Here is a 26,690-nt window from a genome sequence, read left to right as displayed (position 1 = left end):
GCACAGTGGTTAAGATGCTACTTGGGACTCCTGTAGCCCAGGTGGGAATGACTGATTTGATTCCCAACTCATCGCCTTCTGATCCAGTTTCCTGCTCAGGTATACCCTGGGAGGCAGTAGGTGATGGTTCAAGTACTTGAGTCCCTGCCAACCACATGGGAAACTCAGATGTAACTCCAGGCTCTTGGCTTTGGCCTGGCCTGTCATGGCTGTTGTAACCAAAGGATGATCTCTTTCTCGCTCTCTTTTTCCTTCTGCCTTTCTTTTCTTCTTCTTCTTTTTTTTTTTTTTAAGATTTATTTATGTATTTGAAATAGTTACACAGAGAGAGAAGGAGAGACGGGGGGGGGGGGGGGGGGGTCGGTCTTCCAGCCATTGGTTCACTCCCCAGATGGCTGCAATGGCCAGAGCTGCACCAATCCGAAGCCAGGAGCCAGGAGCTTCTTCTGAGTCTCCCACATTGGTGCAGGGGCCCAGGGACTTGGGCCATCTTCTACTGCTTTCCCAGGCCACAGCAGAGAGCTGGATTGGAAGTTAAGCAGCCAAGTCTCGAACCAACACCCATATGGGATGCCGGCACTGCAGGCGACGGCTTTACCTGCTACACCACAGTGCTAGCCCTCTCTCTGCCTTTCAAATAAAATGAAAAACTAAATGAGAAAAATCTTGTAATATTTTGATTAGAAAAATGCACACCAGAATCAATTAAAAATAGAAGACTGAACATATTAGCTTATTTGTCTTCTTCTCAAATGCCTATTATTAGCCCACAAGAAAGAGAGAAGACCTAATGAGAGCATACTCATATTTTCATAAAATTTTTCCAAACAGCAAAGATAGAGAATAAAAGGAAGTTATCACCCAAGTTCCCAGAAGGAATAAAGGTGAGAGTGGAGCTGATCACACCCACAGAATGCCTGTGGGATCAGCTCTGCAGGTGGCAGCTGCCTCGAAAGGTGGGAAGAGGAAGAAGGGGCAGAACCACTTGGGCCTTCTCACTTCTCATTATTCCGTATAGCTGACTATCTGTGTCTCTGACCCTCTCTCACTGGGAGAAAAGAAACGATACTCTGGAAAAAGTGAACCGCAGAAGCTTCAGAGTCGGGAATAACAGAAGGCTAGAATGCGGCATAAGCAGAGCTCCATGCTACTCTCTGGGACCTCCTGTCCCCTCTCCTCACCCTGTCTACAGAACACTAACATGCAGCTGAATAATTTCGTTGGCAGGAGAACAGAGTCTTTTCTGGAAAAATTGCATGGCTGTCTCTGTCTCCCAAAATACTGCTAAACTGCTAAGATCTGGAAATGTCCCCCCAAATTTATGTGCTGGTAACTTAATCCTCAACACAATGGTATTGGGAGGTGTGGCCTTTGCCAGGTATTTGAGACAAAGGGACTCTACTTTCACAAATGGGATTCACTGTCATAAAAAGGCTTGATGGAGGAATTTAGCCCTTTCATACTCCCAGCTTCTGCACATAGCGCTGCTCCCCTCCACAGAATCCAGCACCAAAGTGCCATCTGGGAAGGAGACCTGCTTGCTCCTAGCCTCCAGAATTACGAGAAAAAAATCAATTTCTTTGTTGTTATTGTATTTTTATTTAATATTTACAACTGAAAGGTACAGAGACACCGACAAAGATCTTATATCCTTTGTTTTATTCCCCAAATGTCCACAACTGGGACTGGACTAGGCTGAAGCCAGGCAATTGGAACTCAATCCAGGTCTCCCGTGTGGGTATCAGGGACTTGAGCACTTGCGCCATCAGCTGCTGCCTCCCAGGGTACACATTAGCCAAGAGTTAGAATCAGAAGACAACCCAGGACTCCTACTGAGGCACTCCAATATGGGATGAAAGCATCCCAAATGCATCTTAACTGCTGTACCATATGCCCACTCTTCTGTTCTTCATAAATTACTCAGTGCATGGCACCATGTTCCAGTGGTACAAATGCACTAAGACACAAGTTCTGACATCTGAGTGTCACATTAAAGAATGAAAATCTAAATGAGATTTGACATCTCAACTGTAAGAGCACATACCAGAGGAAAGCAGAGAGTTGCCTTCACAGTTCAGAGGGAAACAAGACTTCAAACTTGAAACTCCATATACAGCTAAACAACTAGCCAGGGATAACAAGAGGTGCATGAAGAGATCGCCACATGCATAAAGATGCCACAATTTACTTTCCAGACACTGTTAACAGAAGTGTGTCAGTAGGATAGCATACAGCAAGAAAGAAAAACACAAAAGATTTTAGAAAATGGAGCTCTGACTCAGGGAAGAAGCACAGGCAAAGCCAGGAATGCAGACAGCAGAAGCCCAGACACAACCATTCCGGAAGGGAGAATCCAGGCTACTGGGAGCGACGCCTCCAAGGGGCAAAAAAATGGGAGGGAGGGGGAGAAACAGAAACAGGTAACAAGTACATAAAAAGCTAAGCAAAATGATTAAAAAAAAAAAGATTTATTTTATTTGAAAGGCAGAATTAGAGAGACAGGTTGGGGGAGGAGGGCAGTGGGGAGTGGTGGTTGAGAGAGAGACAATCAGTGAGCAAGTGCTTCCATCTGCTGGTTCACTTCCCCAAATGATCACAACAGCCAGGACTGGGCGAGGCCGAAGTCAGGAGCCAGGAGCTTCTTCCAGATTTCCCATGTGGGTGCAGGTGCTCAAGCATTTGGGCCATCTTCCCGATTTCCCAGGTGCATTAGCAGGGAGCTGGATTTGAAGTGGGGCAGCCAGGACTGGCGCATATATGGGATGTTGGCATTGCAGGCGGTATCTTAACCCACTATGCCACAACACCAGCTCCAGCAAAATGTCTTTTTTAAAAAAAAGATTTATTTATTTATTTGAAAGTCAGAGTTATAGAGAGAAGGAGAGGCAAAGAGAGAGAGAGAGAGGTCTTCCATTCATTGGTTCACTCCCCAAATGGCCGCAATGGCCAGAGCTGAGCCGATCTGAAGCCAGGAGCCAGGAGCTTCTTCCAGGTCTCCCAAGCAGGTGGAGGGACCCAAGGACTTGGGCCTACTTCTACTGTTTTCCCAGGCCATAGCAGAGAGCTGGATCGGAAGTAAAGCAGCCAGGACTTGAACGGGCACCCATATGGGACTCTGGCACTGCAGGCGGTGGCTTTACCCATTATGCCACAGCACTGGCCCCAGCAAAATCCTATTAAAAACAGCATTACTAGGGACCAGCTCTGGCGCATAGTGGTAAAGCTGCTTCCTGCAGCTCCAGGATCCCATATCGGGCACCGATTCAAGCCCCACCTGCTCCACTTCTGATCCAGCTCTCCACTATGGCCTGGGAAAGCAGTAGAAAATGGGTCCCTGCACCCACGTGAGAAACCTGGAAGAAGCTCCAGGCTCCTGGCTTCGAATTGGTCTAACTCCGGTGGTTGCAGCAATCTGGGGAGTGAATCAGCAGATGGAAGACTTCCCGCCCTCCTCTGCCTCTATAACTCCACCTTTCAAAATAATAAATAAATCTTAAAACAAAACAAAACAAAACAAAAAACCAGCATTACTAGCCCTAGGAAAAAAACAAATGGGTAAGGAAATGCAAGCATAGTACATCACAGTTGTTCCCTACTATCTATGGGCAAATGGCTCCAGGATGCCCTCCATTCCAAAATCTGAGGCTGCTCCAGGCCCTTCTATAAAATGGTGTAACATCTAACACTGTGTGAACAATACGTAAATATCTGTTACACTGTATTGTTCAGGGAATGACAACAAGCAGAAAGCCTGCACATATTCACTACAGCTACAATTTTTATTTCCTCGGATTTTTTAGATCTGAGATTGGTTAAACTGCAGGTACAGAACCCATGGATACGGACAGTGGCTGTACTTGTGAGTGACACACAGCCATCCCAGTAAGGTAGGGAGTACCTATATGGAGTATCTTCCTGTACTTTTACTGATCATCTGTATATCTTATTTGGAGAAGCACCTAGTCAGCTCCTTTGACAATTAAAAAACAAAAAAGGTTTTGTGTTCTTTTATACTTGAGTTGTAAGAGTTCTTTTTATATTCTAGATACAGTTGTTTATCAACTCCCATTCTGTGGTGTCTTTTCACTTTATTGATGGTATCCTTTGCAGCAGAAAAATTTTTCATTTTGATATTGTAAGAAAGGGGTGCAGAACAGAGAGCAGACAGGGTATGAACTTGCAGTCATTTTGAATAAACTTGCAGTTTATTCAAAGAAAGTAAATTCGCAGAGGTGGGTGATCAACTGCCAGTGTGCACACAGACTGAACACATGGCAGAGGGCACAGGCCCCAGGGACTGGGCTTTTTTATAGCTTATGTGGGTTGCAGGGGGCAGTAGGTAGAGGTGAATTCTTCCATACAGGTCTTTCAAGTTTGGCCCCACCCCTTACCTGGGGAAGAATGTGCATGTGTGTAGGCGGTGGGACAACAGGGTGCGAGACAGAATTGAGACTCACAAAGAAGGGATAAATTCCGATTTTATATCTCTTGGGCAATGAGCTAGAATGGCTGAGGCTTATGTCCTTGTTCCATAAGATATAGTTCAATTTTTTTCTTTTGTCATTTGTACTTTGGATTTTCTACATCAGAAACCATTGTCTAACTCAAGGTAATACAGATTTGCTTCTACGTTTTCTTCTAAGAGTTTCATAGTTTATATTTTATTTTTTTTAAAGATTTATTTATTTATTTGAAAGTCAGAGTCACACTGAGAGAGGAGAGGCAGAGAGGCAGAGAGGCAGAGAGAGAGAGAGAGAGAGGGAGAGAGAGGGGGGGAGAGAGAGAGGCCCTGCATCTGATGGTTCACTCCCCAGATGGCCACAAAGGCAGGAGCCGCGCCGATCCGAAGCCAGAAGCAAGGAGCCTCTTCCTGGTCTCCCATGTGGGCGCAGGAGCCCAAGGACTTGGGCCATCTTCTGCTTTCCCAGGCCATAGCAGAGAGCTAGATCGGAAGAGGAGCAGCCGGCACTCCAACCGGCACCCACATGGGATGCCGGCGCTTCAGGCCAGGGAATTAACCCGCTGCGCCACTGCGCCGGCCCCCATAGTTTATATTTTAGCTCTTATATTTGAGGTTATGACACAGTTTTAGTAAATTTTTGTGTATGGTGTAAGATAGGAGCCCAATTTCCTTCTTTTACATGTGGCTATCCAATTATACCATTTGTTAAAAGAATCATTTTCCCCTTTGAGTTGCCTTAGCACCCTTGTTGAAAAGTTCAGTAAAATTTTTAAAACATTTGTTTTATGGCCACATATTCTTGCACTTTTTGAATTTGTGACCCAGTTATTGATCCTCCTTCTCAGCCTTCCATGGGTCACAGTCACAGATGCCTACAAGACAAAAAGCTCTCCCTAACTTAACTGGCCTTGTAGAGTCAAGATGCCAGACTCCCTTCCCAGTCAGTACACAGAGCTGGCTGGTGTACCTTCCCACTCATGTGTTGGAGACTCACAGGTTTGGGTTTACTCTTCTGCCTCCTCTCTTCCTCTCAGAAGGATCTGTAGTAAGAATAGGTCTGCTGCTGCTCCGCCTCCTGCTTGACCATGTTCCCTGTTCTCAGCTCCCCAGTCTTTGAAATTATCACCAAATGGAGTCACTTCCAACTTTTATATACCATAGCTGAAGTACATAAAAAAATAAACCTGCATATTATAATTTCAAGTAGGTTGGAGAGAATTACTCTATACAGCTATGGTATATAATATAAAACTGACATGGGGGAGGGGAAGGTGTTGTAGCACAGCAGGCTAAATCATCACTTGGGATGCCCACATCCCATATCAGAGTGCCAGTTCAAGTTCTGGCTACTCCATTTCTGATCCAGTTAACACATCATGGGAGGCAGCAGAGTCCCTGCCACCTTATAGGAGATTTCTTGGTTCCCAGCTTTGGCCTGGCCCAGCCTTGGCTATTGCACACATTTGAGGAGTGAACCAGAGGACAGCAGATACTGTTCTGTTGGTCAAATAAAAAATAATTTCTTTTGTAAAGACTGGCATAAGGATTTGGTATTTGGCATAGCAGTTAAATCACCACTCAAGATGTTCATATTTCATATCAGAGTGGCTGAGTTTCAGTCACAGTTCCACTTCTAATCCAGTTTCCTGCTAATGTGCACTCTAGGAGGCAGCAGATGATGAGTCAAGGTTTGAATCCCTGACACCCACATGAGAGACCTTGATAGAGTTCTAGGCTCCTGGTTTTAGCCTGCCCCAGCCCCAGCTGTTGCAGGCATTTGGGAAGTGAACCAGCAGATGGAAGAGTGCCTGTCTATCTCTGGTTTTTAAACAAAGTAAAATAAAAAAAATAACCTTTTAAAGATTTATTTTATTTATTTGAAAAGCAGATTTACAGAGAGGGAGAGATAAGAAAGGCAGGGAGGGAGGGTGGGAGGGGAGAAAGAAAAGAGTGAAAGAAAGAAGAGAGAGAGAGAGAAAGAAAGGAACAGAGAGAGAGAGAGAGAGAGAGAGAGAGAGAGAGAGAGAGAACGCGCGCGCACAATGTTCTGCTGGTTCACTGTCCCCAGATGACCACAACGGCAATGACTAGGCCAGGCTGAAGCCAGGAGCCAGGAAAACCATCCAGGTCTCCCTAATGGGTGGCAGAGGCCCAAGTGCCTGGGTCATATTTTACTGCTTTCCCAGGTGTATAAACAGGGAGTTGTATCAGAAGTGGAGAAGCCAGGAGACTAACTGGTGATCATAGGGATGTCAGTGTTGCAGGTGGTAGCTTAACCCACTGTACCACAACACTCTCCCTACCCAAGAATTTTTTAACTGGCATAAAATGGCCCACTCCCCGTAAGTAACTATTTTTCTCTGTCTCCTCTCCATATTACTCACTCACTCTTCAATCAACTCTACCACCTAATATTTCTGCATCCATTATTCTACTGAAACAAACCATTTCAAGACCTCTTTTTCTAGGACAGATGTTTGACAAAGTTGTTAAGATGTCACTTGGGACACTTGCATCCCATATCAGAGTGCCTGAGTTCGAGATCTGACTCTGCTTCTGGTTTCCAGCTTCCTGCTAATGTGCACCCTGCAAGGCAACAGCTGATGGCTTGGATCCCTGGCACCCATGTGAGAGACCCAGAGTGAGTTCGAGGCTCCCAGCTTTGGCCTGGTCCAGCCACACTATCACAGGCATTTTGGGGAGTGAACCAATGGATAGAATCTCCATTTATCTCTGCTTTTCAAATAAATAAAAGGAATAAATTAATTAACTTTCTGGAAAAAAAAGCTATCTAACATGCCATCTGCCACTACTCACTATTAGACTTCTTGAAGCAGCCAGTGGCACTGGGCATTCTCACCCTAGTGTAATTCTCTCTTCTTGCCATCTGTTAGGCATCTCTGGTTCTACTCCTTATTCAGCCAACTCCTCTTCTCAGCCATCAAATATTGTACTGACATCCCTCAGGATTCACTTCCAAGCTTTCTTTTCTTCTTACTCCTTTATGCTTTTCCCAGTTCTCAAGGCTTCCATGACCTAAGAGTTATCCCAGGCTTCTCCCTTATCATCCATTCTATTGAACTAACTGGTGTTCCCTTTCCATGATGTGCAGCCTCCTCCACTATCCCCGATCACACAGTCCGTCCATTTACAAGACCTCCTCCAGGAGTCAGCCTCACATCCCACCTGTCCTTCTCTGCAGGCCACGTTCAAATGCCACCCTCACCTCCCTGCTGCCTTCTTCAATTTCTCTGTCTTCTGACCTCTTTATTATACCCCAGTAAGCACTCTGGCTAATTACATTTATGTCATCTTCTTTGCTTGGCTATAAGGTCCTTGGGCGGGGGGGGGGGGGGGCAGCAGCAGGGTCTGCCCCACAGAACTCCACCCACTGCCTTGCATATAGTGATTACTAAAATCAGTCAATTGGCAAGCAGTTTCCTAGGCCTTGTGAGCAAGTCTGGAAAGTATACAACTTTTACAAAGGCAAGAACAATATTTTCAAGTAGAAGGAAGAGTGAGAGGAAACCAGAATGTGCGAGTGAAGATCAAGAAGCACCTTAACACTGAAGTTACAAGTAACTCACTTTTGGTTCTACAGCAAGAGAATGTAGAGCTGCCCCTGAAAAAGTCAGCCTAACCCTGCCTCACTGCCCTTGGTCTGTAAGGATGGGATATTTTTGTACTTAGAGATTCAGCCCTGTAACATGCCTCCATTCTACAGCTAATGCCTGTGACTTGGAAAGGATGATAAATTCACTGAGTGCAGGAACACTGTTTTCTCAGCAGAAATCCTAAAATACTTAAAGGCCATAATATTTCACTAAGCTTGGCCATTTGAGTTAAAATTTATTAGTCAAAATAGAAAACTTCCTCATCAGATCCCATATATTCCATTAGCCATAATATACAGTGTCTCCCAATGTCTATAATTATTAACTAGAAGTGTGAGTAAATCACTATCAGTCTTTGGGCCCCAATGTGTGAAGACAGAGTAAGAATTAAGTAATTCAAATGTTAAAGAACTTTTTTTTCCAGTTTGTTTTTCCTCCAAATAAAAAGAACTTTATAAGTACTAAGTGATGGCATTAGCTATTCTTTTTAATTTAATCTACACCGAAAGTAATAATGTATGGGTGGGGGGCAGTTTTGTGGCTCAGTGGGTAGAGTCACTGCCTCTGATTCCAGCATCGCTTTTCAGCACCAGTTCACGTCTTGGCTGCTCCACTTCTGATCCAGCTCCCTGCTAATGGCCTGGGAAAAGCAGCAGAAGATGGATCAAGTGTTTGTGTCCCTACCACACACATGGAGACCCAAATGAAGCTCTTGGCTTCGGCCTGGCCCTTTTGACCATCCAGGGAGAGAACCAGTAGATGGAAGTAAGTCTCTTGAAAAATTGAAATGCAGAGGGTGTTTTTGTTTAGACTTTCCAACACTCCCCCTTTCAAATATTCTGCCACTTGGTTACCAGACCACTGTCTAGATGTGTACCTTTTTCCCCCTATAATAAGATAGGGAGATGGGTTATATATCCTTTGGGACACCAGCTCAATAACCATTTCTGGGTATTCTTTGGCAATGTTTCTTTTAGTGGCATCATACAATAAATCATTTGGATTGAAAAAATAAAGTCATTCTGAATTAAACAAGGTGTCACAGGTGGGAAACTGGAAGGGTAGTACTAACTTGACTCTTCAATTGTGTCCTTTAAGAACTAAAAGCCTGACTGAAACCTCTCTCCTTGTCTTGCTAGCAATCTCTCTCCATCATTCAGACGTCAATAATTCTTCAGTTCCTCCAAGATCAATAATCCATTGATCCTGCCACTTTTTAAGCATCCTTCATCCTCTCCTCATATGTTCACTTCCCCATTTACCAGTGGATATGATTCCATAGTCTATCAGGATAACCACCCCTGCACATGTCCTCAACTCCCAGGCAGGCTGTCATACAGACCCACAATACCTTGAGAATGGATGTGTCTTAGAATTCAAAATCTTTAGGATGTAAGGAAGGTAATACAGTGCATATTCCCCAAGTCAAACACAATATTTCTACAGCAAACACATGAATACTCACACTAAGTGGGATAAATAAAGCCTATACATAGCTTTGTGACCATTCAGATTACATGCTGCCACTTAAAACAGTTTGCCAGACTTACCAAAACAAACCAAAATTACACAATATTTTTGATCCCAGAACTGCAGATAAGGAATTATACGTAGCTATACTTCACTGACAACACCTGAGACCAAGTTAAGCCTTAGTATCTGAACTTATGCAAATGACACTACTAGAGAGAAAGCACAGACCATGCAAAGTCGTCTCCTGATTATAAATATCAGTCCCACCATCCACTAGCCTCACGTGGGTCTTCAGTGTGACCTGACAGCTCTACCGTATCCTAGTCCATTTACTGGTCTATGCTCTGAGGAGCTTCTTTCTAACTTCCGGCTCAAGTCACAAGCTCCTCCTACATCTTCTCCCTCTGGCTTCCTAATTTATAAAACACATAAACACTCAGATGAAAAATTCCAGGTATTCTCACTCCTAGTTACCTGAAACTGTACTCACATGCTCTGCCTTCTCTCTTGTCCATCAGAACAATCCGTCTCCACTTGGGTACTCACCAGCAATCCTCATCTCCCCCCTGCAATATCAAGCTTTTCCTGTCTATTGGACCATTTCCATCAGCATACAAAACAACTACTACCTTAAAACAAAACACTCTTTTAAAAACTCCACTCCCCTTCTGGCTACTGCCCCATTTCTCTATTTTCTTCATAGCAAATCTCAAAGGTTGTCTATACTCACTGTTTCTAATTTATCATCTTCCTTCTCTTTAATTCACTCCACCAAAATAAAGTAGTTCTTGTCAAGGTCGCTGATGACTTTCACATCATTAAAACCAACATCATTTCTGTCTCAATCCTCATCCTCATCTTACTTGACCTATCTGAAATATCTGACATACTGGAACACTTATTTCTTTTAAAAAAATTTTTTTAAAGCTTTATTCAGCTATAATTCACATATGCAATTCCCCACGTTAATTACAGAATTCCATGTTTTTGCACACTCAGAGTTGTGCAATCATCACTATGTAAACTTTAGAATACAATCATTACCCTCAAGGGGAACCCATTACTTACCAGTTGACACAGCCCTTTTAGCCTGAAACACTCCCAAGTCCTAGCCGACCACTCATCTACTGTTTGTCACCACAGATGGGCCTATTCTGAACATTCCATATGGGTTCCTTTCACTTAGCATGGTGATTTCCAGGATCATCCTTCTAGCGTGCATCAATGCTTCAGCCTCTTTGGTGGCCAAACAACACTCACTCATATGGATGCATCTGATTTTCTTAATCCAGTTATCAATCAGAGACATCCGGGTTGCTTGTTTAGTGGCTATTGTGAATAATATTGTAGAAAATCATGTAAAAAGCTTGTGTGTGTCATATGCTTTCATGTCTTGTGGGTACAAACCTAGGAGTGGAACTACAGGATCATTTGGTAATCCCAGGGTTTAATGTTTGGAGGAACAGCCAAACTCTTTCACAGAGGTTGTTAACATTTTTATATTCTTACTAGCAATGTATGAGGGTTTTAGATTTCCCACATTTTTCCCAACACTTGCTATCAGTTTTATGATTACAGCCATCTTAGTGGATGTGAAGTTGTACCCATTGTGATTAATTTTATATTTCCCTAAAAAGTTTTCAAGACACTGAGTATCGTGTGTGTGTGTGTGTGTGCGCGCGCGCTCGTGCATGTGTGTGTGTGTGTGTGTATGGCATAGTGGATAAATCCACCATTTGCAGTGCCAGAATCCCATATGGGCGCAAGTTCAAGTCCTGGCTGCTCCACTTCTCATCCAGCTCTCTGCTATGGCCTAGGAAAGCAGTAGAAGATGGCCCAAATGCTTGGGCCCCTGCACCCACGTGGGAGACCAGGAAGAAGCTCTTCACTCCTGGCTTCAGATCTGCCCAGCTCCAGCCTTTGCGGCTGTTTGGGGAGTGAACCATCACATGGAAGACCTCTCTCTCTCTGCCTCTCTGTAACTCTGCCTTTCAAATAAATAAATAAATCTTTTTTAAAATTATTTATTTATTTGAAAGAGTTTCAGAGAGACAGGGAGAGACAGAGAGGTATTCCATCAGCTAGTTCACTCCCCAGATAGCCACAACGCCTAGGGCTGAGCCATGCCAAAGCAAGGAGCCAGGAGTTTCATCTGGGTCTCCCAGGTGGGTGGCAGAAACCTAAGCACTTGAGCCATCCTCTGCTGCTTTTCCTAGGCCATTAACAAGGAGCTGGACCAGAAGATGTGAACTGGAGCCCATACGGGATACCTGTATCACAGGCAGAGGCTTTACCCATTATACCACAACACCAGTTCCCTGTGGCTCTTTTAACCTCTAATAAGATTCAGTGGACAAGAGTATCTCAATTCAGTTTCCAACAACTGGTTACTTCTGTATAAAACAGGAAGTTTATAGCAAGCATTATCTCCTAAGATCTTCTACAAGTTACATAGAAACTACTTAAGGAATCGTACCAGGTGTACACTGAAGGATACACAAACATGCTAATGAATGCTTGAGGCATATTTATCGTAAGATGACATCTAAGAACCATATATGTGTTCTTTCGTTTTGTGTGTTTTTTAAAGAGTTATTTGGTTATCTGAAAGTCCAAGATAGAGATAGAAGAAGAGATGGAAAGACAGAGAGAGAGAGGTCTTACACCCATTGGCTCACCCAACAAAAGGCCACAATGGCCAGAGCGGGGCAGATCCAAACCAGGAGCCAAGAGCTTCATCTGGGTCTCCCACACGGGTGCAGGGGACCAGGGACTTGGGCCATCTTCCACTGCTTTCCTAGGCACATTAGCAGGGAGCTGGATTGGAACTGGAGTAGCTGAAACAAACTGGCACCCACAGTGGGCCCTCATGTGTTGTTTTTATATCAAGAACTTAATTATTCTCTTTCACCATTTATTTCCCTTACTTAAACTGTATTGACGTCACACTCTCAAAGAGTGTGACCCCACAAAATTAAAGACTCTCACTCTTGTTAGATGACACAAACTCCTTCACAAGGATTATTGCTTCATTAGACTTTATAAATCTGGCTTTGGCATAATAAACGTTAATAATGAATTTCATCATAACCACACAAAAGTGATACATGTGAATTGTCAGAGTACAAGCAGGTGGACTAGATCTCCAATTTCTTAAAAAGATATAACTCTGCAAAGAAAACTCTTAAATGAATTTTCAAACTACTCCATTCAAAAGGCAATATAATGTACTAGGTAAACCCACAGATGGAAGATCTCTCTAATTTTGTTTCTGTCTCTCTCTCTGCCTTTCAATTAAATAAAAACAATCAACAAAATTTTTAAAGAAATTTAACAAAAAAAAAATAAGAGGAAAATCAGTAACCACCAAATGGCTCAAATAAAATTCCTATACATGAGACACAAAATAATCTTGTAATTATTAAAACTAGAGTTTAATTGGACATTAGTATTTGTCAGTTTTTTTTTTTTTTATATTTTATTTATTTATTTGAGAGGTAGAGGTACAGAGAGTGAGAGGGAGAGACAGAGAGAAAGGTCTTCTTTCTGCTGGTTCACTTCCCAAATGGCCGCAAAGGCCGGAGCTGCACCGATCCAAAGCCAGGAGCCAGGAGCCAGGAGCTTCTTCTGGGTCTCCCACATGGGTGCAGGGGCCCAAGCACTTGGGCCATATTCTACTACTTTCCCAGACCATAGCAGAGAGCTGGATGGGAAGAGGAGCAGCCGGGACTTGAACTGACGCCCACATGCAATGCCGGCACCGCAGGCGGGGATTAACCTGCGCCATAACGCTGGCCCTGTCACGTTTGTTTTTAACACTCTTCCTATGCTCCAAGCAACCTAACTGATTAGTTCCTGCTGTATTTTCAACCATATTTTTTCATCCAACTTAAGAAAAACAACCCAGGGAGCTAGTGCTGTGGCTTAGTGGGTTAGAGGCCCAGACTGGGCACTGTTTCATGTCCCAGATGCTCCACCTCAAATCCACCTCACTAACTGTACCTAGTGAAGCAGCAGAGGATGGCCTGCGTGCCCTGCACCCACACAGGAGACCTGGAAGAAGCTCCTGGCTCCTAGCTTCAGCATGGCTCAGTTGTGGTTGTTGTGGCTATTTGGAGAGTGAGCCAGCAGATGGAAGATCTCTCTCTGTCTCTCCTTCTCTCTCTCTGTAACTCTGCTTTTCAAATAAATAAATAAATCTTAAACAAACAAAAAAAGAAACACAATCCAGATGTCCAATAATAACAATATTTTAAAGTAAAATTAAGACTTAAATGCTACTCTGAACAAAAGGAACCATTCAAACTCATTAACATGGATAGATTCAAACTTTAAAACATTATTAACTATCAACAGAACCACTGCAACAACACATGCCAAGAATAGGAATACTGTATTGCTATCAGCCACAGGAATGGCTTGTGAGACTTCTCTTAGTCCCACTAAGATCTAAATGTATATAATTGAAGCCACCACACCAACTGTCCATATAAACCACTCACAAATTTAATTAGACCATCTTTTCAGAAAGTTTGTTTCTTCTCGATTACTCAATATTATTGACTTTTGATAGTTCACCAAATTAGTAGTTACTTGTTTATGGCATTATCAAATGCCTTACAGACCAAAGTCCATCATGTGGCAAGGTCAGATAGAAATGATAGAAATGACGGGAGAAATTCAACCCATCAACATGGCTGTCAAAAGAACAAAATCTATTATGCCTTTCTGTAGACACTCCTGAACAGATTCAAAATGACTGAACAAGCCAGATCAAAACTAACCAAAGCTAAAAGCAACCATAATGAGCCTCTGAAACCCAGGTATCGATTTGTCAACATCTAAGCTCAATTAGTCCTTTCAGAACAAAATATCTTAGGAGGAGACAGAAACCAGTTAGAGGTCTAGGATATGAAAAGAATAAAAGCAGTCACTTTTATAAAGCTTCCTGTTAAGTGCAGTCATATCACACTATGGGGATCTTGTGAGGATTAAATAAAGACACAGGCCAAGTATCTATCCACATAGTACAGGAGCTGGCACACAACAAATTTTAGCAAATACTAGTCCTCCCCCAAATCGTTAAGAACTCAGGCTTATCAGGGCTGGTGTTGTGGTACAATGGGTAAAGCGCCACCTATTGATGCTGGCATTCCATATGGGTGCCTGTTCAAGTCCTGGCTGATCAACTTCCAATCCAGCTCCCTGTTGATGTGCCTGGAAAAAGCAGTGGAAGGTGACCCAAGTGTTTGGGCCCTTGCACCCATGTGGTAGACCCAGAAGAAGCTTCTGGCTCCTGGCTTTGGATTGGCTCAGCTCTGGCCACTGCAGCCATTTGGGGAGTGAACCAGCAGATTTAAAACCTTTCTCTGTTTCTCTCTCATGCTCTTGAACTCTGCCTTTCAAATAAATAAATGAATCTTTAAAAAAATAAAAACAAAAAACTCAGGTTTATCAAGTCAAAGATCATCTGATGGTTTAAAAAAGCAAAACATGGTCCAGGGTGTTTGCCCTAGAGGTTACAATGCTGGCTAGAACACCTGCAGGGCACACGAGGTGCCTGGCTGTGACCTCTGACTCCATCTTCCACCACTGCACACCCTAAGAGGGAGCAGATGATGTCTCAAGTGCTAGGGTTCTTGCCACCCACATGGAAGACCTGGAATGCATTCCTGGCTGGCTCCATGTTTCAGCCAAACTACACTGCAGGCATTTGGTGAGTGAACCAGCAGAAGAGAGTGCACGTTCTCTCAAACAAATAATCAAATCAAAAGAAATCAGAGTTATAAAATAGCAGATAGGATCATGAAAATGAAAAACAGCTAGTAAAAACATTTCTGAATGGCTCATCATTTATGGCCACTTACAAACTTCACGTTCTGTGAAACTGTCTTTAAAGATGAGTTTTGACAATGAATAGGCCAAAGGCAAACTAACTCTCTTTGGAAGTAAAACCCTGCAAAGCCCATCTGCAGGAGGTGAACAGTTCTTTCATAAAACCTTTATCCCTAGCTGGCCAGACTTCAAGCTTTCATCAATTCAAGTTCTAAACAAACCAGCAACAAAATTATAAAGTTGATTTTTTCATTAGAATTGTTAAATAACAACAGTTCAATAAATCATTTGCCTTTGAAAGGAAAAAAATTACTTTCTAACACATGTAATATTTCTTCTGGTTCAAAGAAAATGAAGCTTATTTATTTACAAACTAAAAACAGAAATATTACACTGAAATCTTTATGGCTTAAAAATGAAATATTTAAGAAACAAAGATACAGAAAAAACAAGATTTGGTCAGATTCTGATATTAAAAAACTGAGGGGAGGCAGTATATGGCACAGAAGGGTAATATGGTGCCCCTTAACATCACCAACACCCCTTACCACAGTGTCACTTTGAATCCTGACTGTTTCACCTCCAAATGTGCTCCCTGTTAGTGCACCTGAGAAAGCAGCAGAAAATGGTCCAGGCACATGGGCCCAAGCCATCCATGTGAGAGACCCAGATAGAGCTCTGGGCTCCTCGTTTCATCCTGGCCCAAATCCCTGGCTGCTATTAGAGGAATGAAGCAGTGAATGGAAGATCTCTTTCCTTCTGTCTCTCCCTAACTCTCTGCCTTTCAAATAAATAAATCTTAAAAAAAAAAAAAAAAAATACAACTTCTGGTATCAAGCACTAGTGTTGTCATTTGCTGTACGACTTAACATCTCAAGATTCAGTTTCTTGTAAAGTTCTTCTGAACTCTAAAAATGATGTTATATTTATGATATCTGATGCTGTCTTCAGTATTTCCTCAATACATAGAGATGAAAGTGTGTGTACATACATATATACATGTGTAGATATACCTTTGTTAAATAATTCTGACATATTTCTAAAGAGCTAATAACTTAAATTCCATTAAGAAACAAAGATGGGAGGCCAGCACTGTGGTATAGTAGGCTAAGCCTTTGCCTGTGGCACTGGCATCCCATAGAAGAGCAGGTTTGTGTCCAGGCTGCTCCACTTCCAATCCAGCTTTCTGCTGTGGCCTGGGAAAGCAGAAGATGGCCCAACTTTTTGGGCCCCTGCACCTGCGTGGGAGACCCAGAAGAAGCTCCTGGCTCCTAGCTTTGGATCAACCCAACTCTGGCCATTGTGGCTATATGGGGAGTGAACCAGCAGATTTAAAACCTTTCTCTCTCTCTCTCTCTCTTTCTCTCTCTCTCTCTCGCTCGGTAATCTTGCCTTTCAAATAAATAAATAAATAACTTTTTTAAAAAAAGAAAAGAAACAAAGTTGGGGGCCAGTGCTGTGACAAAGTAGGTAAAGCCACCACTTATTATGGGCACCGGTTCAAGTCCCAGCTGCTTTACTTCTGATCTAGCTCCCTGCTAATGTGCCAGGGAAAGCAGTAGAAGATGGCCCAAGTGCTTGGGCCCCTGAACTCAGAGGAGACCCAGAAGAAGCTCCTCGCTCCTGGCTGTTGTGGCCATTTGGAGAGTGAACCAGCAGATGGCAGATCTCCCTCTGTATTTCTCCCCCCGCCCCTTTCTGTAACTACACCTTTCAAATAAATAAAATAAATCATTTTAAAAAGAAGAAAAAGAAAGAAATAAAGATAGGGCCAGTGTTATGGCACAGCAGATTTAACAGTCGCCTTTAATGCTGTCATCCCATATGGATGCTCGTTTGAGTCCTGGTTGCTCCACTTCCAATCCAATTCCCTGGTAATGCACCTACGAAAGCCACAGAAAATGTCCTAAGTGCTTGGACCCCTGCACTCACATAGGAGACCCAAAAGGAGCTCCGGGTTCCTGGTTTCAGCCTGGCCCAACCCTGGATATCGTGGTCATTTAGGGAGTGAACCAGTGGATGGAAGATCTTTGTCTCTCCCTCCCTCTGTAATTCTAACTTTCAAATAAACAAATAAATGTAACTCTGGCTTTCAAATAAATAAATAAATCTTTTAAGAAAAAAAAAAGATAATGAGAGTGAGAATACATGCATAAGGGTGGAGGTGGGAGGAATCTGACCCACACATCATTCTCAGCACTTAGGGCATTTACACAATCTCATGACACCTGAATTAACCAAGTAAGCCTTTAAACCCTTACAATGAAACATTAAAATTCAATGTTGCTATAATCTCTTCCTTATAAAACATGGGACCCAACAGTCTGGCTCTAAGTATGGTTTAAAAAGAGGGAGGGGGAGGGATGTATTCACCACCCAGCTCTCCCCTGTGACCACTTAAAACACACACACACACACACACACACAGGCCTATTGTAATACATTGTACCAGTTTTGAATGCAACACTTAGCTCCAGCTTACTACCCTGACAAATAAAGGAAACCACTTTATGAAGCCAATTTAATTGGGAAGTGACAGAAAACATACAGCCATTCTCTTTAGACTTATCATTGAATTGGCTTCAGCTCCAATCTCTGGCAAATCCCACTCAAAAGAAGAAATTAACCAGGTCAGCAGAACAGGTGCTACGTTGTGTCTGTCAAGGGCCTGGCATCACCACAATTACTTGTGCACAATGAAGCAGTAATCTTTACAGATCATCTCTCCCAAGAAGCATACTGAGGAGGGGGAGGAAAACTGAAGGGAGGTGGACAGCACGGAGATGGGGGGTGGGGAGTTGGGAAGACGAGGAATAGGAAGCAAAGAGAAAAGGCAAGAAAAGAAAATGAATGTGCAGCTGCTTTGCAGCTCAGCAGATGTCAGGACGTGATGTACGAGGCTAGGATAAGCTGTCGTAGCCCGCTGCCAAAGACCGGTAAGTGATTAAAGCCGGCACAGTGCTAAGCACCATATTTAGAATCTGTGGGGTTTCAAGACTTGCACCCATTCCTTGCTGTGCTGCCAGATGTTGGCAACTGGTCCAGTTCCTACTGACTGTGCACGGAGGGCAGCAGTTGGAAGAGTAGCAAAGCAATCTGGAATGCTTCCGGAGATGCTGTACATTAACAAGTGTCACCCATCATTCACCTTTACAGAAGGCTGAAACAACTCCAATTTGCTGCCACTTCCCTCTTGGGAAACAGCCAAGATAAAGTTGCGCCTGGCAGCCCCATTTGTTTCACTCAGGTGTTTCAGCTGCCTTGCTGACCTCTATTAGTTTAAGTTTTAATTTAGATTAACCCCAGCACCCCAATTAACCAGCAAGGGGAAAAGCTAAGAAGTGACTAGTCATAACTCTGAAATCAGAATTTATCGAAGCTAAAATTATTAATTGGGATGAAGGGCCAATCAAGTAACGCTATTTCTTCTTAAATAGACCTCTAGGCCAAAAAAAAAAAAAAAACCCTCTCAGACAACAGACTGACAGTAGAACCAACTTCTCCCAGTAAGTTCAGTTTATTTTATTAAGCCTGTTTAATTTATGGTGTACTTTCCATGGAACAATGTATACTTCAATTAATGAGGCCTGGAACATTTTTGATCATCTCCCGTGATCTCACACTATTATACAGCATTAATATCCCATATCAGGTACTTCCTTACACACTCCACAACAAAATAGAGTTCCCTACACTTCAGATAAATGGATATAAAAAAGGAAGAAAGGAAAAAAGAATCAGAACCTCTGGCTGGGAACAGCTGAGGTCACACTAGACTCTTGCCTACTCTTCATCATTACTGTTAAGATACACAGCAACTGGGGCCAGTGCTGTGGCACAGCAGGTAAATTCACCACCTGCCAGTATCCCATGTGGGCACTGGTTAGAGACCTGACTGCTCCACTTCTGATCCAGCTCTCTGCTATGGCCTGGGAAAGGAGCAGAAGGTGGCCCAAGTGCTTGGGCCCCTGCGCCCACATGGGAGAAGCTCCTGGCTCTGGCCTGGCCTGGCCCAGCCCTGGCTATAGCAGCCGTCTGGGGAGTGATCCCGCAACGGAAGAGCTCTCTCTCTACCTCTGCCTCTCTGTAACTGCCTTTCAAATAAATTTTAAAAATAAAATAAAAATTCAAGCAATAATTTAATAGAACATTACAGAATAAATGCAAAGATTAATAGTCTCTCTTTATAAGATAAACTAAAACTATTCTCAATATAGAACCACTTGTTCTGGCTTTGTATATAGCTTTCCTAAGAAGGTCCCTCATTCATATGCATACACACAATAAAGCCACCACGGCTAAACCTTCAGCACGTGCAAATTCTTTGATAAAAGTTAACACACAACATTCAGCAGAAAAGCAAACTGTCTTGATAAACAACTGCACAACAAAAACTGGCGTATAACTGCTAGACAGCATCTTCCATTCTCCACTAAGCGGGAAAGGGTACAGCCTCAAGCCATTCAGCAAGTTTAACTTAAGAAATTATTTTTGCCCTTTATTTAAGACTTGAGAGTAGTCCATGTTTAGTCTATCTTAACAGTCACCAGTCATTAAAAAAAAAACTACCACACCAGCAGTAATGTCAATGAAAGAATTAGGCAGGCATTTTGTGAAATAATACTGAGAACTGAATCATATTTCAATTTCTACCAATTCTTTCTGCCTTCGAAGCACCATACTGTTATATAATCAACAGCAGATAATTTCTCTCTACATATATGTATATTTTTTAAACTGATTTGAACAAGCACAAAAAGTATCTCCAGTAAGAGGCTTAGCAGGTAATACAATCAGAAGTGCAACTCAAGAACACCGAGATACCAGCCCTTCAGCTTCGTGTCCATTCTAAACAGCTAACAACAAAAAGTCCTCGATTAACACTATCAAAAACAGCTGAGAAAAAATAAACCACCGAACTCCTAGAAGCCCAAACTGTCTTACAGATAATTTATTCAAGGAACACCTAAGAAAGTAGCCATAGTTGTTTCCATTTCAAAAGGAAAACAGAAAACAGGAAGAAAAAAAAAAGGCAGCAAATTCAGAATGATACTGTCTATTATGAACGCAGCTCTAATTCTGACTGTTATACCAAAATAAGCTACCTGTTGTTCACAGAAGTCTATCAGCTGCTTTAAAATGCTAACACCTGATTTGGAACAAATGAAGCTAGTAAAGTCACACCTGGTGGTAAAAGTCATCATCATCAAAGATTTCTTCATCCAAGTCCTTCAGGTGAGCATTGGCAGAGGCTTCAGGAAGGACCTCCTTTATCAATGAGAAGGAAAGAGCGGATTACTGTGAGGCTAACACAGCTACGATAAATAATGTAAGTCAAAGCACTGTATCCCTTAAGATACAAAAAGGTCTTAGCAAACTGACACTCTTGTTTATGGCTCTTGTCATGAGTTGCCAAGGCTATGGAAGCATTTTGAGTTCGCCGACTCCGATCTTATTTTGACAATTTGCTAAGACAACAACTGAGTCACTGTGCACTTACTCCACATGTAGGATCTCTAGCCTTAATGTGTTGTTACAATCTGAATTAATGCTATAACTAGTACTCAAACAGTATTTTACACTTTGTGTTTCGTTGCGGGTGCAAACTATTGAAATCTTTACTTAATTTATACTAAATTGATCTTCTGTATATAAAGATAATTGATAATGAATCTTGATGTGAATGGAATGGGAGAGGGAGCGGAGATGGGAGGGGTGAGGGTGGGGGGGGAGGTTTTGGGAGAGAAAAAGCCACTGTAATCCATAAACTGTACTTTGGAAATTTATATTTACTAAATAAAAGTTTAAAAAAAGATATAAAAAGGTCTTAAAATTTAAAATAAAAATTAAAGCAAAACAAAAAAAATCAAAAAACAAAATAGTCCAGTGGTAAAACAGGCAAAAACATTAACATGATAGCTGATAAAAAAGAAATACAAATAATCACATGAAAATATGTTTAACCCCACTCTAATTGAACACATGCAAATTAAATGAGAAGATACCGTTTTTCACCTATAAGACTGGCAATACTCAGTATGACTGGAGGGACTAGAAATTAACGCAGCTTTTTGGAAGTAATTTGGCAACATCCATCAGGATTTAGTGGATTTTCTTTAATGTAACGTTTCTACTTCAAGAAATCGATCCACATGCTTGCACACACCCACAAATAAAAATATTCAGGAATGTTTCCTGTATAGACTGATTCTAACTCTGGATACAATATAAATATCCAGTGTTTAAATAAATTATAGTACGTATGTACAAAATGGAATATTCTGTAGCCATGAGGAAAAACAGGCACTCTCATGTGACAATACAGGCAAAGTGTCCAGGATATAGTATGTCTAAAAAGTAAGTTGTGGGGCCTGCGCTGTGGCACAGTAGGTTAATCCTCCACCTGCGGTACCAGCATCCCACACAGGCACTGGGAAAGCAGTAGAAGACGGCCCAACCACTTGGGGCCCTGCATCCACGTGGAGGACTGAGAGGAAGCTTCTGGCTTTGGATCATCTCAGGCCATTGCAGTCATTTCGAGAGTGAATCAGAAGATGGAAGACCGTTCTCTCTCTCTCCCTTTCACTGTCTGTAACTCTATCTTTCAAATAAGCAAATAAAAACTTAAAGCGGGGGTTGGGGGGCAATGCTGTGACACAGTAGGTTAATCCTCCACCTGCAGTGCCAGCATCCCATATGGGTACCGGTTCTAGTCCTGGCTGCTCCACTTCCAATCCAGCTCTCTGCTCTGGCCTGGGAAAGCAGTAGAAGATGGCCCACACTTGGGCCCCTGCACCCACATAGGAGACTCAGAAGAAGCTCCTGGCTCCTGACTGTGGATCGGCCCAGCTCTGGCCATTTTGGCCATCTGGGAAGTGAACCAGTGGATGGAAGATTGTTGTTGCCTTTCCTTCTCTGTAACTCTGACTTTCAAATAAGCAAATAACTCTTAAAAAAAAAAAAAAAAAAAAAAAAAGACCAACAGAGCCTGTGAAGGGCCTTGTTTTAAAAAAAAAAAAAAAAGTAAGTTTTAAGACTTTCTATACAGTTGGCATGCTTTATGTTAATACATACAGTCATTCTAGTTAGTAAAAATGATAATCATTGGCCAGCACCGCGGCTCACTAGGTTAATCCTCCGCCTTGCGGCGCCGGCACACCAGGTTCTAGTCCCGGTCGGGGCGCCAGATTCTGTCCCGGTTGCCCCTCTTCCAGGCCAGCTCTCTGCTGTGGCCAGGGAGTGCAGTGGAGGATGGCCCAAGTGCTTGGGCCCTGCACCCCATGGGAGACCAGGATAAGTATCTGGCTCCTGCCATTGGATCAGCGCGGTGTGCCGGCTGCGGCGGCCATTGGAGGGTGAACCAACGGCAAAAAAGGAAGACCTTTCTCTCTGTCTCTCTCTCTCACTGTCCACTCTGCTTGTCAAAAAAAAAATGATAACCATATTTATGCACATATGTACATGTGTGTAGATAATATATATATATAAACATGGATAGAAATATCGCTGAAAGCTTGTCACAACTATTAATATTGATTAAACCTAAGGAGTGAAATATTCAGAGTAGGGGGAATTTTACTTTCCGGTTTAAATTCTTATGAACATAAAAAAAATTAATGCATGCATATTACTTCTATAATTAAAACACTAAAATATTCCCTTTATACAATAGAATTTGACTTATTCCACTTTCAGGTCCATTTCTAGAGTACCTGGCAAACATTAAGCCTGAAGTACACACCTGCTTCAATGCTGACAGAGAGAACTCTAAAGCTGAATTTTAAAAAATTGGATTACGAATGCTATTACTAGACTCCTGTATCAAACTCAAAATTCAGAGGATCTGACACACAGGAATTAATAAAAGCCACTTTTTTAAAAACTTCCTCCTTTCATATAATCTCAGTTTCTCAATAATCCAGTCAAGTAGAGTGTGTTCCTCTCTTTCACTAACTTCTTTTACAAAGAGGTAATACCTACAGGTTTTTCAGTTAATTAGTCTCACCAGGCATGCTCCCCATAACCACAGAGTTCTTACTAGTTCTCCTGGCAAACTCTCTGGGACAGGCTGAGCTGCAAGTTCCGGTTTGCCAAGAACCCGGTAGACAGAGCGCTTCGTCTGTGTCCTTCGGAGTAATCTTTCTTTGTCCATAAGAATATGATCAATCTGAGTCAAGATCGAGCGTTCAAAGGCACCAAAACCCTGCAACAACATTAACCAGTGTCAGATAATGCAGAAAGTCAGTGCTTCAGGCAGCTACATTAGTTTCTTTATCTTTCTGTGTCAGCAAAGAAACAGACAATTGTCTTTGCAGGAGGGGCTTTCTGTTAAGAATGGAGTCTGTGAGTGGCTGTAACTGTTCTCAGAAAAAAAAAAAATTGGTATTAAGCAGGTTATATCATTTTCCTATGCCCAAAGATTAACTTCTGCTCCTTTAATAATAATTGTTTTGAGAACTATTTCTTGGGGCCATCATTGTGGTGCAGTGGCTAAAACCACCACCTGCAGTGCCAGCATCCCATATGGGTGCTGGTTCAAGTCCTGGCTGCTCCACTTCCATTCCAGCTCTCTGCTGTGGCCTGGGAAAGCAGCAGACAATGGCCCAAGTCCTTGGGCCCCTGCACTCACATGGCAGACCCAGAAGAGGCTCCTGGCTCCTGGCTTCAGATCAGCACAGCTCCAGCTGTTGCATCCAATTGGGGAGTGAACCAATGGATGGAAGACCTCTCTCTCTCTCTACCTCTCCTTTCTCTGTGTAACTCCGACTTTCAAATAAATAAATAAATCTTTTAAAAAAATATCCAGATAAATGAGCTGCAGTTCCAATTTCTTAAAACTGCTTCATGGGGCCAGAGCTATGGCATAGTGGGTAAAGCCGCCACCTGCAGTGCTGGCATCCCATGTGGGCTCCTGTTCAAGTCCTGGCTGCTCCACTTCCCATCCAGCTCTTTGCTATTACCTGGGAAAGCAGTAGAAGATGGCCCAAGTGTGTGGGCCCCCATACAATGTGGGAAACCCAGAAGAAGCTCCTAGCTTCATATCAGTGCAGCTCGGGCTGTTGGGGAGTGAACCAGCAGATCGAAGACCCCCCCCTCGCCCCGCCTTTGCCTCCCTCTCTTTCAAATAAATAAATAAATCTTTAGAAAAAATTTAAGCAAACAAAAAAACTGCTTCAGGTTGGGGCCAGTGCTGTGGCTTAGCAGGTAAAGCCTCCACCAGCGATGTTGGCATCCCATATGGGTGCCAGTTCAGGTCCTGGCTGCTGTACTTCTGATTCAGCTCCTTGCTCATGCACCTGAGAAAGCGGTGGATGGCCCAAGTCCTTGGGCTCCCGCGACCACATGGGCGACCTGGAGCAAACTCCTTGCTCCTGGCTTCGGATCAGCCCAGCTCCAGCCATTATGGCTACCTGGGAAGTGAACCAGGGGTTGGAAGATTTCACTCTCTCTCTCTCTCTAATTCTACCTTTCAAATAAGTAAATAAATCATTAAAAAAAAAAATTTGTTTCAGGTTGATACCTATCTGACATGTGGGGGTGTACACGTACACACACACTTGCCTTCCCGAGTTTTCCAGAAGCCAGCTTGGTTTTATCATGCCACTTCTGAAGTGTGCGGTTCCTGTAGATGGTGAAGTCGGAAAAGCGCTTTGCCATGAAGCTGGGGTAGTCATCCATCTCCAGCTTCCTCTTTGGTGGTGCCCTTTTCTGCTTCTTCTTCTCTTGTACCACCTCATCTTCTTCACTAGAAATCTCCTCACTGGAAAACCAGTAAGAACACAAGTCCAGTGTCAATAAACACCATGCAGATAAAGAACAGGGCTCACACAGAGAGTATTTAGGCCTTACTATTCTGTCTACAATTTAAAATATATATATATTTATTTATTTGAAAGTCATAGTTACAGGGGTGGGGGAAGGAAGAATGGGGGTAAAGAGAGAGATCAATCATCCATCTGCTGGTTCACTCCCCAGATGGCCACAATGTCAGGCCAATGTCAGAAGCTTCATTCGAGTTTCCCACATGGTAGCAGGGGCCCAAGCATGTGGCCCATCTTCCACTGCTTTTCCCAGGCCATTATCTGGGATCTGGATTGGAAGTGGAGCAACCAGGACATGAACCAGCAGTTCTATGGTTCATTGAGTATTTAAATGCACCCTGGCTAGGAGGATGGCTTTTTTGTTTGAAAAGAATGTTCATGAGGTCAATCAAGCGCTCATGTGACTTTTCTAATAAATATTAAAAGAAATAGTTTCGAAATTTTGAGGGCCCAGCATTGTGGCATGGCAGATTAAGCCACCACCTGCAATGCTGGCATTTCATATAGGTGCCAACTCCTGTCCCATCTGCTCTACTTCAGATCCAGATCCCTGCTAATGCAGAAGATAACCCAACTGCCCGAGCTCTTGCCTTCCACAAGGGAGAGACCAAGATGAAGCTCCCGCTTCAGTCTGGCTCAGTCCTAGCCATTATGGACACTTTGGGAGTGAACCAGCGGATGGAAAATCTATCTTTATCTGTCTTTCCCTTTCTCCATAACTCTTTCAAATAAATAAGTAAATATTTTTTAAAAAACTTTCGAAAGGTAAGCAAATTATAAAAATAAAGCTATAAAATCATTATTTGAAATGTGCATGAATCAGACTGTACTATCACAAAAGAGTCTTTAAAAATTAAACAAATAATCATTTTTTTTTTTTTTTTTTTAAGATTTACTTATGTATTTGAAAGGCAGAGTTACAGAGAGGCAGACAGAGAAAGGTCTTCCATCCACAGGTAAACTCCCCAAATGGCCACACTGGCTGGAGCTGCACCAATCTCAAGCCAGGAGCCAGGAGGCTCTTCCAGGTCTCTCATGTGGGCAAAAGGGCCAAAGCACTTGAGCCATCTTCCACTGCTTTCCCAGGCCACAGCAGAGCACTGGATCGGAATTGGAGCAGCTGGGACTCAAACTGGTGCCCATATGGGATGCTATCACTGCAAGGTGGCAATTTTACCCACCATGCCACTGCGCCAACCCCCATAACCATATTTCTATGACTTTAATCTTCAAATCAATAAGAGAAACATGCCTCTTTGTAACCAAATGCTCAGGAAAGGAAAATGATATTATTCAAATCAAATGCAGAAAAGCTGAATGTAAAAAAGCTCAAAAGGGGTCAGGCATTTGGCATAGCAGATAAGATGCTGCTTGAGGTATCCACACCCCATGTCGAGTGCCTAGGTTCAAGTCCTGATCCCACTTCACATTCCAGCTTCCTGCTAATGCACCCTGGGAGGCAGCAGATAATGGTTCAAGTATTTG

The 26,690-nt window shown here is 42.8% G+C and overlaps 1 protein-coding gene across 4 annotated transcripts in view; it reads right to left on the bottom strand.

Annotated features, from left to right (window-relative positions):
- AATF (apoptosis antagonizing transcription factor) overlaps positions 1–26,690 on the bottom strand; it is a 123,824-nt gene that overhangs the window by 52,816 nt on the left and 44,318 nt on the right. For 2 of the 4 annotated variants that reach the window (XM_008271166.4, XM_051824700.2), the window contains exons 6-8: positions 24,946–25,144; positions 23,423–23,587; positions 20,569–20,652 (exon numbers count right to left, since the gene is read on the bottom strand). In XM_008271166.4, the coding sequence (XP_008269388.1) occupies positions 20,569–20,652; positions 23,423–23,587; positions 24,946–25,144 (448 nt within the window). The remainder of the gene's footprint in view (positions 1–20,568; positions 20,653–23,422; positions 23,588–24,945; positions 25,145–26,690) is intronic. The other 2 variants (XM_070061046.1, XM_051824701.2) reach the window with 1 other exon arrangement.

This window comes from Oryctolagus cuniculus, chromosome 17 (assembly GCF_964237555.1).
Source record: "Oryctolagus cuniculus chromosome 17, mOryCun1.1, whole genome shotgun sequence".
NCBI classification, from domain to species: Eukaryota; Metazoa; Chordata; class Mammalia; order Lagomorpha; family Leporidae; genus Oryctolagus; species Oryctolagus cuniculus.
Note: the sequence above shows the minus strand (reverse complement) of the source record. Positions and strands in the feature narration are given on the sequence as shown.